At 47.0% G+C, this 16,867-nt stretch overlaps 1 protein-coding gene and 1 non-coding gene across 6 annotated transcripts in view; both read right to left on the minus strand.

Moving 5' to 3' along the window:
• Nucleotides 1-16,867, minus strand: part of KCNQ2 (potassium voltage-gated channel subfamily Q member 2) — a 123,362-nt gene that overhangs the window by 78,358 nt on the left and 28,137 nt on the right. For all 5 annotated transcript variants that reach the window (XM_035122638.2, XM_035122640.2, XM_035122639.2 and 2 more), the window contains exons 2-3: nt 3,271-3,361; nt 341-467 (exon numbers count right to left, since the gene is read on the minus strand). In XM_035122638.2, coding sequence (XP_034978529.2) covers nt 341-467; nt 3,271-3,361 — 218 coding nt within the window. The remainder of the gene's footprint in view (nt 1-340; nt 468-3,270; nt 3,362-16,867) is intronic.
• On the minus strand, nt 11,694-11,764 carry TRNAA-UGC (transfer RNA alanine (anticodon UGC)). Its single transcript has one exon. It is a non-coding gene; the product is annotated as a tRNA-Ala (tRNA).

The following is a 16,867-nucleotide window of genomic DNA, read 5'->3' on the forward strand; positions in this document are numbered from 1 at the left end:
AGGCATTATGCGAGCTGCTGTGGGCAGAAAGGATCCACAAGGCTCTCACAATCTATTACTTTTTAGATCAGAGCTTTCCAAACTGTGTGTCATGACACGTCATGTCATGTGTAGGTGTTGTGTAGGTGTGTCACGCAAAGGTTCTTATAAGGGGTTAGTTTAATCTCCGGTTTGCTAGTCAAAAAGAATTACGGTGTCGCGAAATGATGCACCTCTAAAAAGTGTGTCGCCAACATGAAAAGTTTGGAAAGCTCTGCTTTAGAGGCTCTTTTCCCAGCAGGCAGATAAAACAGTTCTTTGCAAACAGAAGCAGTCAACTCAGCCAAAAAGCAGTTCTTACCGATGACACAAAAGGGTTTCCGGGCAAACTTCAACCTTCCTCTCCAGCCGCGGTATCGGCAGCAGCAGCCGGCAGCCCAGATCCTTACAAAATACTCCACACCGAAGACCACAATGGTGACTATTTCCTGCAGCGAAGAAAGTACGATAAATCCAACATGGCAACACAAGAAAGGCAACAGGTTTTTATTGATATTTATGGTTGCTGCTATTGTTTATTGCTGGTGGGGTTTTTGTTTGCTTACTGTATTTCCCCCAGAAAATATGTCTCAAATGAGATGGAAATACGTTGCCAACATCATCGCATGGCACAGGAGGGAGAACATGCATGCATTAGAAGCACCAAACCCGCAAGAAACTCTCATCTGGAAGCACCCTCGGTTTTGAATGTGCACTTTTCATTCCCCAGAGGTCAACTCCAGAAAGAAATAGGTATTTTTTGGACTGATCCACAGCCAGGGTGTTTTCAGAACTACCTCCATGTCTTAAAAACCCAATTTGGAGAATATAAACCACAGAGTCTAGGGCAGGGGTCCCCAGACTACGGTCCGCGGGCCAGATGCGGCCCAATTGGCCTCCCAATCCGGCCCGCGACGACCCCCGCCGCCGCCCGCTCTTACGGCGCGCAACGTGGCGGCGCACTTCCAGGTCAGAAAAAAGCGCCGGATATCGTTTGTGCGCATGCGTATGGGCCTCTCCCGACCCAGAAGAGGTCATTTCCGGTGCACTTCCAACGATCGGCGCGGCGGGCACCGGCCCAAAGCTGGGTAAGTCTGGGGACCCCTGGTCTAGGGCTTGCCGATCTGAAGGTTGGCAGTCAGAATCCCCGCGACGGGGTGAGCTCCCATTGTTCTGTCCCAGCTCCTGCCCACCTAGCAGTTCGAAAGCACATCAAGCGCAAGTAGATAAATAGGTACTGCTCCGGTGGGAAGGTAAACGGCATTTCTGTGTGCTGCTCTGGTTCACCAGAAGCGGCTTAGTCATACTGGCCACATGACCCGGAAGCTGTCTGCGGACAAACGTCGGCTCCCTCGGCCTATGGAGCAAGATGAGCGCCGCAGCCCCAGAGTCATCTGCGACTGGACCTAACGGTTAGGGGTACCTTTATGTTAGAGTTGTTTATTTATCCATAATCAAATGCAATTCCTTCACTCTCTTTTTTTCAAAAAAAATCTACAGTTAGCTCTTTTTTTTAGTGGATTACCTTTAGGGGGTGTCATTAGGGGAAATGGTCAGGGAGCCAGTATCCTGTCCTGGATCCCCAAGAACCCAGGAGCTCACCCCATGATAATTTGCTATCTCTTTGTTGGTGAATGGGTGTGATTCTCCAGTATCTGATAGGAGGTCCCATTGCTTTCATGGAAATCTCGTCATTCCCTTTCTCCCGTGGCCACAGAGGTGAGACTGTCAGAAATATCGAGCTTTCCTCCCCATATTTCCTCTCTCCTGAGCATTGTAGTTCCTCTGATGAAGATCTTAATGTTATTAGAGGGAAGTATCAGGAGCCACAAAGCATTCTGGGAGGCCTGTGAAGTGTCTGCGTCAGCAAGAATCCTCCTAGCTATCACTCAACCTGCCACCAGCAGCCTAGGAAGCAGGGCAGAGGAAAGTCAAGCTGTTAAAAAGATGCAAAGCTAGTCAGCTTTGTGTCAGACCACATGAGCACCACGGCACACATCGTGGAGGAAGAGAGCTCTGCTTTGATTCTATGAATTATGCTGTTTTCCCTACCCAATCATCACGGCGATGAAAGCAGAAAATTTAGAAACTATGAGAAGCCAACAGATGCAAATGCAGACATTTGTGGCCGCAGCTGCAATGTCCATTTCTGAGATTTCTAGATACCCAAAGCAATAATCGAGGCTAAACTCACTTCTTAAAGGATATAGCAAATATAAAATTCAGCTGCAAATAGTTAATTTGCTCCATGTGATCTTTAAGCTTAAAAGACCTAGAGTCTTTAAGTTTAAAGTTTAAAGACCAAGAGCAGTGCTTCCCAAAGTGGGTCGTGCCAAGAGGCAAGGGGGCACTGCAGGTGTCAATCACTGTCAGACACTGGATCAAGTTCATCCATCTTATCGAATTAATCGAACTCAATACAGTGGTACCTCGGTTTAAGAACACAATTGGTTCCAGAAGTCTTTACTTAACCTGAAGCGAACTTTCCCATTGAAAATAATGGAAAGTGGATTAATCCGTTCCAGGCGGTCCGCAGAGTACTTAAACTGAAGCGTACTTAACCTGAAGTGAACTTTCCCATTGAAAGTAATGGAAAGTGGATTAATCTGTTCCAGACAGTCCACAGAGTACTCAACCTGAAGCGTACTTAACCCGAAGTATGACTGTAATTGGTTCTGGAAGTCCGTACTTAACCTGAAGCGAATTTTCCCTTTGAAAGTAATTGAAAGTAGATTAATCCATTCCAGACGGGTCCGCGGAGTACTTAAACTGAAAGTCCTCAAACCGAAGCGTACTTAAACCGAGGTATGACTGTAGTTTTCAGTGGATTTTGAGTAAATGTGCAATTAATTTTATTGTGCTATTTTCTCCCTTAGTGACTCCTGCAAACCACTGTTCTGAATAATGTTTTTTATAGGGTAGGTGGCACTGGGGGGGGTAAGTTTGTGGAACCAAGGGGGCACTTCCCCCCCCCCAAAAAAAAAGAAGTTTGTCCAAGAAACACTGTCTGAAAAGTCAGAAACACATGTAAAAGAATGCGCTTGGAGATGGACTCAAAATCCCGCCAAGTTCTTCCCCAAAATAAACTCAATTCATGTTCAAGTTCACCCAGCAACTACAGGAAGTGTTTCGAGGTGTGGTTCATGGATATCTGAACTGATTCAGTGAACCTTGTCAAGCTGAAACCGTTCAACCCAAGCAATGACCGTTTCAGAACTTCAGCCCTGAGTTCTGTGCTTTGCGTTCACTCACCAGAATGTAAAGGGCCCCCTCAGAACTGTCCTCATATTCCTCGATGGTTGAAAAGACGGAGAGCACCAAGCAGGAGAAAACGAGAAGAAAACTGAATTGCATTGGAGGGGGGGGGTGGAGAGAGAGACAGAAAAGGAAATGGTATTAATGCTGCAGCTGACATTGCTTTCCGTCCTACTTTTAACCAGTGTTGTCTAACCATTGCCTGACACTGTCCACCCAGGGTGAGGATCAAGCAGTGGTGTTGCTTCAGGTCAAAAGCCAATATGAGGGTTTTCTTTTGCCCATTTCACTGCAATAGAGCCTCCCCAAATAGCAGAGTTGGGAGCTAAGCATTTTAAAGTAACTAAGTGCTGGTTAATTGAAAAGGCTTTGGAGGCGCAAGAGCCCCTTCAGGAAAGAAAGGTGGCAACGGGCAACTTCGGCCCAGGATGAAGTTTGCCTTCAGTCACTGGCATAGCAAGGGGGTGTGATGGGGGCGGGCCGCCCCGGGTGCCACCCTGGAAGAGGGTGACACTTGGCACACACACCCCGGCGACTCCCAAGCTGAGTGGTGCCACTCCAGTGCCGTGTGGATGGTGCTGGGATCCTCTGCTCTCAGCTGAAGCCGCGAGTGGAGGATGCTCCGTTCGTGGCTGCAGCTGTGGGCAGAGGATTGCGGCGCCATCCCCGTGTGGCGTTGGAGTGGTTTGCCCGCAGCGGCGCTGCGTAGCGTGCATGTGCGGCGGAGTTATGTACAACGCATGCATCATGCGTGGCGACGGCGCACATGCGCGCTGCGTGGCAATGCCCCACTCCTGGGTGCACGCCCCTGGGTGCCGCTCCGGGTGCCCGAGCGGCTTGCTCCGCCACTGCTTTAGTCCAAACCTTTTTCAACTCCAAACCTACTCAGAAGATTAGGCATACTCAGCTCAGTTATGGAAACCAGTGAAACAGCCTGCAGGATATTCCATGAGTGTGGTCGTCAGCTGAGTTCAGAACAGCATTTTAAAAACTCCTCATAAATCTGACACTGTGAAGATGGCAACGAAAGTCAACTTTCAGCTGTATTACTGTTACTTTCAAGGAAAGTTGGGTCACCACAGCTCTCCTTTTTTTCCCCCTTCAGCCTATTTTTGAACTGTGAGAAGCCCGTTTCCATACATGTGGGTTATTATAAGAACCTTGTGACAAGAATTTTGTGTCTGAATTTCCTTGTTTTCCTCTTCCCTCCCCATCGATTTTTCCTCTTGTGCTATGTCTTTTCATATTCTAAGCCTGAAGGCAGGGACTTTCCTATTCCTGTTTATTTATAAACCATTCTGGAAGTTTTTTCTGGGTGAACAGTAGAGCATAAATACTTTGAAAGAATGTCTAATATTATCTTCTGACACATGGAGATCTGAAACAATTTGCCTGCTGTGCTGAGATGAAATCCACCCCCCGTTTTCTGAAACTGACCTGACAAGCAGGTCAAAAAAATCAACAGACAGGAAGGACAGCAGGTCAAACAAGCAAGCTGACCTAAATTAATTTACTAAAGATGGGAGCGCAGCCCTGGGAAAGCAAGCCTGCTTAGTAACAAACGGGAAAACCTCACATTTTGTAACAAGCATTAAATAATTCATCCCTCTGGCTTCAACCATGCGCTGCCGCAATTTCAATTTTGAATATTTATAAGGCTCCATATATCTGGCTGGTGTCATTACATTTTCTACGAGAAAATTGTTAGGTTTCTTTCTATCAAAAGGGGGGAGGAATTGGATGATGGAAGATGACAGCTGCCTGTCCCTACAGAAAAGGCCATCAACAGAGCAACAGGTAGCCATCAATGCAAACACAGAGAACATTATTTTAACTCTGATAAGACTTGCAACCCTCCTGGAAGTGTGCGGATAGAAGACGATCACTGAATGTTCTTTTAAAAAGCAAAGGCACACCCCCTGTTGTGTTTTCTTCTTTTTTCCAACATTCTGAATAGAATGTCAGATTTCCCACATTCTGGGCCACACGGGGTAGTACCTCTGGTGGGAGACACATCAGGCTCCTCCTGGGGCTCTTTGTCCACCTTTGGTTCTCACCCGGTACTTAGCTCTCATCTGTGGCTCCTAGAAGCTGTCAGCGTGCGACAGCAAACACACCCCAGGAAACGGCTTCAACTGGCCAGCTAAATCAGGTGAGGGTAGCCGATGGGTCTCAAACCCTCAGTCAGTTAGAGCAGGCATCCCCAAACTGCGGCCCTCCAGATGTTTTGGCCTACAACTCCCATGATCCCTAGCTAACAGGACCAGTGGCTGGGGAAGATGGGAATTGCAGTCCAAAACATCTGGAGGGCCGAAGTTTGGGGATGCCTGAGTTAGAGACTTCCCCTGTGTGTGAAGATAGGCTCCCGCAGATTGAGTGGACAAGACCAAGAAACCAGCACGATCAAGTATTCCAATAGGACTGGCGTAAATTTATACGATATTTGAAAGATTTTTGTAAGCAGTTAACATCACTAGCGGGGTTGTCTGAAGACTTGCGATGAGAAATTTTCTGCCTTTCTCTATGTATTTAAATTTTGAGCCATTTTGTAATGAGTACAATTAGAATTGGAAAACACACAAAATGCAATGACATAAAGGTTAGTTTTGAAAGCCATGAGGTGGGAGGAAAGGAAGTCGTTAGGCTCTAAAGAGCCAGGGCGGTAAAGTGGATAATGATGAAGTGAAAGTATATAATCAAATGGAAAATAAATTTAAAAATTATATATATATATATATATATATATATATATATATATATATATATATGAGTGGGTCCAACGATCAAGAAGGCAGTTTCTGCCCATGCTGTAGGGGGAAGTGAGGGGCAGATGGGACCCCACAACCTGGGAAGGGAGCCCATCTAGGAGAAGGAAAACTCTGGTCCTAAACCTCCTCTGTAGTATTATATCCTGGACAATCTATTCCTATGATTTAGTCTGATCAGATGTGTCGATGATTGGTGAAGCTTGACCAAGGTGCACTTGGTGGGAGTTGTAGCATAGAGAGTTGGCTGGGTCAGACTGAATGATCTTCGGATACCATTGTTCTATATAAGATATGTTCATATCATTTCATTTGGCCATATATAAGATGGGAAGGTTATGCAGCCTCTGGGAAAAATTCCCTGCCCATTTGGCTTTTTCTCTCTGCCAGACCTCCTGGATGCCTCCCTTTGAAGTAGATCTCAATCTCTAGGAAGAAGTGATAAATGCCTATCTGTCTTTCCTGAGTTTATTGCCTACTTGGATGTATTTCCTGCTCTGAGGTGTAGAAACCTGATCCTAGGTCATGTGAAAAGCACATGAGAACTGCATGAGGACTGTGTGGGGAGATGCTGGCTCAAATGTGATTGGAAGATTTGAATTGTGGGAATGCCACCTTTGGATGTTAATAAAAAGAGCCTGCAGGGAAGGAGAAGGGGCCACACTTTCCTCTTTCCCTTCCTGAGAGCTTTGCTGGTAAAAGTCTCTCTTTGTCTTTCTTTATCCACCCCATTCTTCTCTTACTCATGAGTAAACGCTACATCCTCTGCCTTGTGAAAAATCTTTGGGAGAAGAAAAGGCTAAGGACCGAAGCCTGCACAAATCCAGTGGAGTCCCTAAGAATGGTTGGGTGGTGCCTTGTATATGCCTCCTTCCAGCAACTCCTGCAGCCCAGCTGGTGCCAAGCGTATTGAAGAAGAAGAGTTTGGATTTGATATCCTGCTTTATCACTACCAGGAGGAGTCCCAAAGCGGCTAACATTCTCCTTTCCCTTCCTCCCCCTCAACAAACACTCTGTGAGGTGAGTGGGGCTGAGAGACTTCAGAGAAGTGTGACTAGCCCAAGGTCACCCAGCAGCTGCATGTAGAGGAGCGGAGACGCAAACCCGGTTCCCCAGATTACGAGTCTACCGCTCTTAAGTGGCTCTCCTTTCTGCTCTGCTTTCCTTTGCACCACATCAGCAAGGCTGAAAGGGGATCATGTCGTCTACGCTGTCCAGGACCTTTAGACACACTGCCAAGGCTTGCGCCCCCAAGGAGGTCACTTTGGTGCTACTAACACCGGTTTGACTTGCACCACCCCCTACCCCTCCATTTGACTCCCCACCCACCCCCCCACCCCGGCACACTCCATTGTCTCTCAAGACAGACAGGTGCCAACAACTGGGATCGCTGCAAATGAATTAAAGGACCATTAAGTGCAATCCAACTCCCTTGTGTGCCAGGTTTGGAGGGTGGGGGTGGGTTAGGCAAAGGTTTCTCTGGAAAAATGAGCAGCACCATCCAGGCACTCATGCAAGGAGGAGACATAAATTTGGGTCACCCAGCTCTTCCTGACCTAGATATCCCTGCAAACAATTATTTGGGATTGAGAAATGCACTCAGCAGCCGAAGAAAAAACTGGAGCAGAAAGCAGGGGGGGGGAACACACACAAGATGGAAAAGGGGAGGAAAAAGGAAACAAATGAAATTCTACAGGACTTGACAGCATTTTAATTAATTGCAATACTCCTGTCCTCTAAGCTTTAAAAGGGTTCTCAAGAAGTCGTTCATCCATGCAACATAGCATCTGCCTTCGAACTATTTCATGAGCCTGTGACCATTTAGATGTTGCTGAACTGCACCTCCCATCATACCTGATCATTGGCCATGCTTGCTGGGGCTGATGGGAGATGGAGTCCAAACAAGGAAAGTAATAGCACCTCTATTCTGCCTTGGCCACACCTGGAATACTGTGTCCAGTTCTGGGCACATAATTTAAGAACAGGTTTGCAAAGGAGGGCAACCAACATGATCAAGGGTCTGGAAACCAAGCCTTATGAGGAATGGTTGAGGGAGTTGGGTATGTTTGGCCTGGAAAAGAGGAGACTGAGAGGAGATAGGATAGTCATCTTCAAATACAGTATCTCAAAGGCTAGGCTGCATAGAAGATGGAGCAAGCTTGTTTTCTGCTTATCCAGATGGCAGGACTCGAACCAAAGGCTTCAAGTTACAAGGAGATTCCAACTATACATCAGGAACAACTTTCTGACAGAAAGAGCTGTTTAACAGTGGGATGGTCTCCCTCGGCAGGTGGTGGAATCTCCTTCCTTGGCAGTTTTTAAGCAGAGGTTGGATGGCCATTTGTCATGGGTGCTTTAGCTGAGATTCCTGCATTGCAGCGGGTTGGACTAGATGACACTTGGAGTCCCTTCCAACTCTACAATTCTATGATTTTATGAACATGTGGAGCACTACTGATTCCCCAATTCAGCTTTAGACCATTCTCTGACTTTATAGCTGAGTTTGCAGAAGGCCTGCGCCGTTCCACTGGGAACCTCCCAAGGATCGCCCTCCTTCCCCTTATTTCTTTTTCTTTTGACAGCTGTAGACATGCAATTTCTCCAAGGTTTTTAGAACTGCGTCTATTAAATAAATAAACTTTGGGCTGCTCTTTTCGTGTCTGCTTTCATGCTTTCGTGTCCACATTTTGTATTTTAAGGTGGGTATTCTATTCCTGCTTAGCTGGCAGTGAGCCCAACTGAATAACACAGAATATACTTCTGCATGAAAATTGAGGGTTTCCTCTCTTTTTTTTGTTTCGACGCACATCAGCTCCATCGCCTTTTTTGCTTTTATTTCATGCTCAAGCTGGTAGTGCTTGAGCATGAAATAAATGGATAAAATCCCATAAATAAAACAAAGAGGAAGAGAGGGAGGGGGGGAGAGAGGGAGAGGGGAGAGGGGAGAGGGAGAGGGAGAGGGAGAGGGAGAGGGGGAGAGAGAGAGAGAGAGAGAGAGAGAGAGAGAGAGAGAGAGAGAGAGAGAGAGAGAGAGAGAGAGAGAGAGAGAGAAGAGAGAAGAGAGAGAATGACAGAACAAATCCTTTCTCTTTCTCCAAAAACGTCTTTGTGTCAGGCTGTGCATACATGGCCAGTGTCTGTCTTGGTAATTGCAGGAGCTGGGGGGGGGGGGGGGGCGGCAGGTGAGAAGTAGTTGCACATATAGTGATTCCTGCACGAAGGAGCATTGTTACACCATAATGTTTCTTGCAATGGGAGCTCACCCCATCGCAGGGATTCGAACCACTGACCTTCTGATCGGCAAGCCCTAGGCTCTGTGGTTTAACTCACAGCGCCACCCACGTCCCTCCCTAGAGAATACCATAGACCAATGACTGCTGCTGTGCATTAGAATGCCCCCAACTCTGCCATAAAACCTAAGGAGAACCCTGCCAAATCTGGCTAGTGACCCATCTAGGCCAGAACCCTGTGCTCACAGAGACCAACCACATTCTCGTTGGAAGCCAGAAAGAAGAACCTAAGTGCTGTAGCACTATTAAAATATATATAATAGTAATAGAAAAGGGGCACAGGTGGCGCTGTGGTCTAAACCACTCAGCCTCTTGGGCTTGCTGATCAGAAGGTCGCCGGTTCGAATCCCCGTGATGGGGTGAGCTCCCGTTGCTCTGTCCCAGCTCTTGCCAACCTCGCAGTTCATAAGCACACAAGTGCAAGTAGATAAATAGATACCGCTGCAGCGAGGAGGTAAACGGCGTTTCCGTGCGCTCTGGTTTCTGTCACGGTGTCCCGTTGCACCAGAAGTGGTTTAGTCATGCTGGCCAAATGACCCGGAAAGCTGTCTGTGGACAAACGCCGGCTCCCTCGGCCTGAAAGCGAGATGAGTGCCGCAACCCCATAGTCACCTTTGACTGGACTTAACTGCCCAGGGGTCCTTTACCTTTCTTTACCTTATCACCGCTGTGGGTTAAACCAAAGAGTCTAGGGCTTGCTGATCAGAAGGCCGGCGGTTCGAATCCCTGCAACGGGGTGAGCTCCTGTTGCTCGGTCCCAGCTCCTGCCCACCTAGCAGTTTGAAAGGTACGTCAAAGTGCAAGTAGATAAATAGGTACCACTCCAGTGGGAAGGTAAACGGCGTTTCAGTGCGCTGCTCTGGTTCACCAGAAGCAGCTTTGTCATGCTGGCCACATGACCCGGAAGCTGTCTGCGGACAAACGTCGGCTCCCTTGGCCTATAGAGTTGGACCCAGAGTTGGACACTGGACTGGACCTGATGGTCAGGGGCCCCTTTACCTTTACCTTTACCTTATCACAAGGTGACATCCTATCAACCCTGCAAAATCCAGAAATTGTACTGTCAGTTGATCCTGCCCATGAGAACTGGCACAAAGTGGGGTGCCCAAATCAAATCATACGCCTCCAATCATATCAACGAGGGGAAATATAATTTCAGACGGAGAAAGAAAAAGTATTTAGAACCAAAGCAGGAAGCCTGGCTTAAGCTACTTTTATTGACAGCAGAGCAAAGAGAAGGAGAGATGATAACGAACAGCCCAGGAAACAGAGTATACCAGCAAAGGGCATAAAGGGTGGAATTAAGAAAAGTACAGTAATGCATCAAGCAGTATATCTAAACAAGACACATATTTCAGGATGCAGCCCTCTGGCTTATATTAATAGACAGTAAATAGATCAGATATACTATAAAATCCATAGAAAGCAGCATAATTAAAAGAGCCAGTTCCATTTGTATTTTTCATTCTCCAAAGAGGCAGAAGCTCTCAAAGATTCCTAGCAATCCACAGAGAAACAAAATACAAAAATAGCACCTTAAAGACCAACTATGTTTGTTATTGGTATGAGCTTTCATGTGCATGCACACTTCAGATTGGTTTGAGAAAATGCACTTCCATCTCCCAGACCACTGTCTGAGGGAAAAAGTGGTCCCTGAGAATAAAAATTCCGCCATCTCTGCCTATTAGGCTGTCTGTCATTATGCTCTGTAGGGACGCAGGTGGCGCTGTGGGTTAAACCACAGAGCCTAGGGCTTGCTGATCAGAAGGTCGGCGGTTCGAATCCCAACAACAGGGTGGGCTCCCGTTGCTTGGTCCCAGCTCCTGCCAATCTAGCAGTTCGAAAGCATGTCAAAGTGCAAGTAGATAAATAGGGACTGCTACAGCAGGAAGGTAAACGGTGTTTCCATGCGCTGCTCTGGTTCGCCAGAAGCGGCTTTGTCATGCTGGCCACATGACCTGGAAGCTGTACGCCGGCTCCCTTGGCCAATAACGCGAGATGAGTGCCGCAACCCCAGAGTTGGTCACGACTGGACCTAATGGTCAGGGGTCCCTTTACCTTTACATTATGTTCTGTAATTTGTTCTTAATGTTGTAGACCACCCTGGGATCTTCTGAGAAAGTGTGGGATATAAATTGGAGGAGGAGAGGAGGAGGAGGAGGAGGAGGAGGAGGAGGAGGAGGAGGAGGAGGAGGAGGAGGAGGAGGATAAACTTCAAGTTTTTATGGAAGGCAGGGTGCATTAAGAACAGAGGAAGCTGTCTCATACCGAGTTGGACCACTGGTCTATCGAATTCAGTATTGTCCTACACTGACTGGCAGCAGCTCTCCAGGATTTTATGCAGGATGTCACTCCCAGGCCTACATGGAGATGCCGGGGATTGAACCCGGGACCTTCTGCATGCAAAGCAGATGCTCTGCCACTGAGCTATGGCCCTTCCTATCTGCAAACATTCCACAACAGAAACACCAGAAGGGGACATGAAAGTCCCAAGGCATATGTTCCCTGAAGGCATGGGTCACTATCTCGCCCCAAAGCTGTCCTGTCAATACGAAAATGATTCCTGTCATATTCAAACCAACTGGACTGATGGCTACTTGCACACTGCAGAAATTCAAGCATGAATTTTTTGGCCCAGAGAATCCAATTCAGGGCAGGCAATAAAGAAGGTGAAGCTGACATTTACAAGGTGCTTGCAAAACTCCGGCTTAATTCTCCCAAACCCTCATTATCAGCACTTTGGACATTTATAGGCAGGCTAGAATAATCAATACCTTGTTAAAAATCCTTTGCATAGATTAAAAGTCTAGAAATTGGGTGCATTTTTAATTTATTTATTTATGTACTGGTCTACATCCAGAAGCCAAACTGGAACTCTGCCCTGCATTTCACAGAACCAGAATGCTGTGGGGATGAAGAGATTGTCCTAACTTGGAGTACAATGGTACCTCGGGTTACAAACGCTTCAGGTTACAAACACTTTGGGTTACAAACTCCGCTAACCCGGAAGTAGTACCTTGGGTTGCAAACTTTGCCCCAGGATGAGAAAGGAAATCGCGCACCGGCGGCACGGCAGCAGCGGGAGGCCCCATTAGCGAAAGCGCACCTTAGGTTAAGAACAGTTTCGGGTTAAGAACAGACCTCCGGAACAAATTAAGTTCGTAACCCGAGGTACCACTGTATCAACATCCTGAAGAGAGAGATTGCTGCCTCTCCTATTGCCCATCACGCACATTCAGACACACTCAGAGCAAAGACTTAGAATAATAAGTTGTTGTTATTATTGTTATTATTATTATTATTATTGGTGATCACTGCACGACCGCAGTCAAAAGACTCCACAAAACATGGAACATCTGAAGCTCTGGGATAGCTCAGTTGGTAGAGCATGAGACACTTAATCTCAGGGTTTTGGGTCTGAGCCCCACGTTGGACGAAAGATTCCTGCATTGCAGGGGGTTCGACTGGATGACCCTCGTGACCCCTTCCAACTATACACTTCTATGATTCTATGATCTTTCTGAAGAGTCCCTTGTTTGCACTTAGAGTGGGACCATTTGGTCCCTATGAAACTGCCCTTGAGATATTTGAAGATGGCTCTCGTATCTCCTCTCAGTCTCCTCTTTTCCAGACTAAACATACCCAGCTCCTTCAACATCCTTCTTAAATTGTCAACATCCTTCTTAAATTGTGGTGTCCAGAATTGGACACAGTGTTCCAGGTGGGGTCTGCCCAAGGCAGAATAGTCTACTTCCCTTGAGCGGGACACTATACTTCTGTTCAATGCTGGAATAGATGGGCCATTGGCCTGATCCAGCAGACACTTTTCTTACCTTTTCCAGAAACCCTCTAGTGACAGTACCCATGGCGTACTGTAAATAAGGCCACATCTGCACAATGGGTTGTGTTCAACGTTGCTGGAATCACAAGACAGAGAAACCAGTAGGAGAACACTTCAATCTCCCAGGACATTCAATACAAGATCTCAAAGCAGCTGTCTTATTACAAAAGAATGCCAGAAATAGGCTTGAAAGAGAAGTTGCTGAATGACAACTTATTACTAAACTGAAAACTATGGAGAGACCTGATCTGAATAGAGATACTGGATCCTTGTCTCATTACACATGCTAAAGCTAATTTTGGTCATCTGCATACCATCCCTTGCTTTTTCCTGTAGGACTAATTGCAGTCGTTAACAGTTGTCAACAGGTTTACCACACCTATCAGCCAGTGACCCATTCTCACCACCCTTCTGAGCAATACCCCTCCCCACCCTCTCACTATGTATAAGGGTCTGGTGACTTCTGTTTCAGTGTATCTGAAGAAGTGTACATGCACACGAAAGCTCATACCCAGAACAAACTTAGTTGGTCTCTAAGGTGCTACTGGACAATTTTTTAAAAAAAGAATTGGTTGCTTGTTCCATTTGTGGGATGGAACACTGGGGCAGACAAGTCACAACAGTTCCTAGAGTGTCCACTAAGAGGAACTCACCTGGAGGGACACCTGACTAAGTTCAGTTCCTGTTCCTCCAGATATGCAGATGAGGTGGATTAGCTGGCAGACAAAAGCCCCTAGCCAGCAGCCATTCCCTCTCTTAGCCATTTCTCCTTCCTTGGGAACACATCTCCAGAGAATCTCCAGTTAGGATCTTTCTCTCTCTCGGCCTGCTGCCAAGAGAGAGACCAGATGGAGCCTCACTTTACCAAGAAGACTCCAGATGTATATATTTGTAACTTTTCTACGTAAGCCTGCCTTTCTGAGATTATGCTGTTAACTCAGGATGTCATGTGAGTAAACTCTATCTTATTTTAATACTATTGTGTTGTGTATTTCTTTTAAGAGGGAAAAGGGGGATTTGCCAGGAAGTATAATATTGAAGTATAATATTGAAGTATAATATTGTTGCAGAGGTTCTAACAAACCTAACGCTCACGCTTTGCTGCACACAAAAGGGGAATGTCACTCTGCTGATATTGGAAGCTTGCTAACACAAGCTTGGATAGGATCTATCTAATAATATATCCTAATCCACATCCCTAACATTCCCACACCATTAGCATAAAGATTTTTCCTTGTGCGATGGAATGCTGTTTCCCTCTCTCTTAAAGCTGTTCAAGGGGATTTCCCAGATTTGGAAACTCCCATGCACTGTGGATTTTTAAGGAGATACTTATTGAGACCATTTCAGGACACAATACGAGGTATTGGCAGCCACAGATTCTGCGCCGGCAAAGCCTGGCATTTAATATAATGAAACCAGAAACCAATTTCCGATGTTGTTTTTTATTGACACATTCTGAGTCCTCGCTGCCGTCTTCAGTACACTTTCATTACACTTGAAAGGTGTTCACTATATGGTTATTATTCAAAAAGATTATTCTGCCTATCAACCTGGTGCAAAGTGTGTTATGAAGCGGATCAGCATAAAGAGGCAGAGAGAGAACTAGGCGGCTGGCAAAAAGCAAGCAGCATCTGGTTTCGGCTCCAACCTCCAGGCTCCAATGGTGCATAGGGTTTGAGAACAAGCACGTACGTACAGCTCTGGGAGCATTCATGGCGGAAGACGACAGGCGAAAGACAACGCAGGCTTATGGTGCGAATTAAACAAGGGTCATGTCCAGAGCTCAGAGGAGGGAGAGAGCACAAAGCAGCAAGACTCCTGGGGAAAATAAAAGGCTCAGTCCCTAGCTCCCAATGCCAGCTGGATCTACAGCAGGCATCCCCAAACTGCGGCCCTCCAGATGTTTTGGCCTACAACTCCCATGATCCCTAGCTAACAGGACCAGTGGTCGGGGAAGATGGGAATTGTAGTCCAAAACATCTGGAGGGCCGAAGTTTGGGGATGCCTGGTCTACAGTCATATTTTCATCACACATCTGGACATGAAGTTAGCAGAATTCTCCTGGCTGGCAAGATTGCACAGGTGAACAAGATATCAATGGCTGCCCACCATCTACCAGGCTAAATCCAAAGTGCTGGTTTTGGTGCATCAAGTTCCATATCAGGATACATAGAAGATTATCTCACCCCTTATATTCCCAATTGATCACTTCGCTCTGCACGTGAGGGCCTCCTGCAGATACCAACTTACCAGAAGGCCCATTCCACACAACGGGAGTTGGAATCAATGAATCATAGAGTCGTAGAGTTGGAAGGGACCACAACAAGGGTCATCTAGTCCAACCCCCTGCAATGCAGGAATTGCGGTTCTGGCAGTTCCCTCCCTGCGAGAAGTGAGGTTGCAGGGAACCAGACAGAGAGCCTTCTCGGTGGTGGCGCCTGCCCTGTGGAAGGCCCTCCCATCAGATGTCAAGGAAATAAACAGCTATCTGACATTTAAGACATCTGAAGCCAGCCCTGTTTAAGAAAGTTCTAAATGGTTGATGTTCTATTGTGTTTTTAATTCTGTTGGGAGCTGCCCAGAGTGGCTGGGGAAACCCAGCCAGATGGGTGGGGTATAAATAAAAAGGCATCCGTGAAAAATGACCATCCAACCTCTGCTTAAAAACCTCCAAGGAAGGAGAGTTCACCACCTCTCATTAGAGGCTGTTCCACTGCTGAACAACTCTTACTGTCAGAAAGTTTTTCCGACTGTTTATTCAGAATCTCCTTTCTTGCAACTTGAAGCCATGGGTTCAAGTACTAACCTCCAATCCAACACTCTTAGTCACAATCTCCTTTCCTGGAGTCCAACAATATTTGAAGAGCACCATGTTGACTAGCCCTGCACTGATGCTTAAAAAAATATCTGACCAGCCCTACCATTTCCCCTCTTGGCCAACAGTCCAATGCAACTCGTACGCTTGATTGCTGTGAAGGCAGCCCCATGGATTAAAAGCAAAGAGGGGACGTATGGCTTCTGTTCACAGAGTGTGTGGATCGGTAAGTCACACACAGTTTCAGTTGGAGCTAAGCCTTTCTGAGCAAAAACATGATCTCCACAGACTTGGCTGAGCGTCAGGCCTAATTAACACAGTAGCTCATCCCCTTCGGGTCTCCCTCCATGAAATCAATTGTTGAGACTGAAAGTCCCTGCCTCTCCACAGCCGTCTAGGTCCCCTCCTCTCCTGGGATTTCTCCAAGCGATCTGAGACTGCGCCTCCAGCCTTTCCATGCCAGTCCCAGTTCTGGGAGACAAAGGGCTTACTGCAGAAATATGGGAAGGCACTCGTGCCTCTTCACCAGCCTGACTCATCTCTGCCTCTTGGCGTCCCTCCTGTCCTGTTTTATCAGGAGTATGGGCAGGAGTCAGGCTCTGGGGCCTGTAGTGCTTTGCAGGACTGGGGCATGCCTCAGCTTGTGCTGGAGAAGCAAGGCGTGGCCACACAGGTGAAGTCCTCAGCTTGTGTTGGAGAGGCAAGGAGTAGTCAACCAGGTGAGGCCACTTGAGATCTCACTGCACCTGGTGGCAGGAGCTGGGAGGGATAAAAGCCCAGCATTTCCCTTCAGCTCTTTGCCACAGCAACGCTATCCCTGCCTGGTTGTTTCTGGCCTCTTGATCCTTGCTCCTTGGACCCTTGCCTTGCCGACGTCTTG

This window comes from Zootoca vivipara, chromosome 7 (assembly GCF_963506605.1).
Source record: "Zootoca vivipara chromosome 7, rZooViv1.1, whole genome shotgun sequence".
NCBI classification, from domain to species: domain Eukaryota; kingdom Metazoa; phylum Chordata; class Lepidosauria; order Squamata; family Lacertidae; genus Zootoca; species Zootoca vivipara.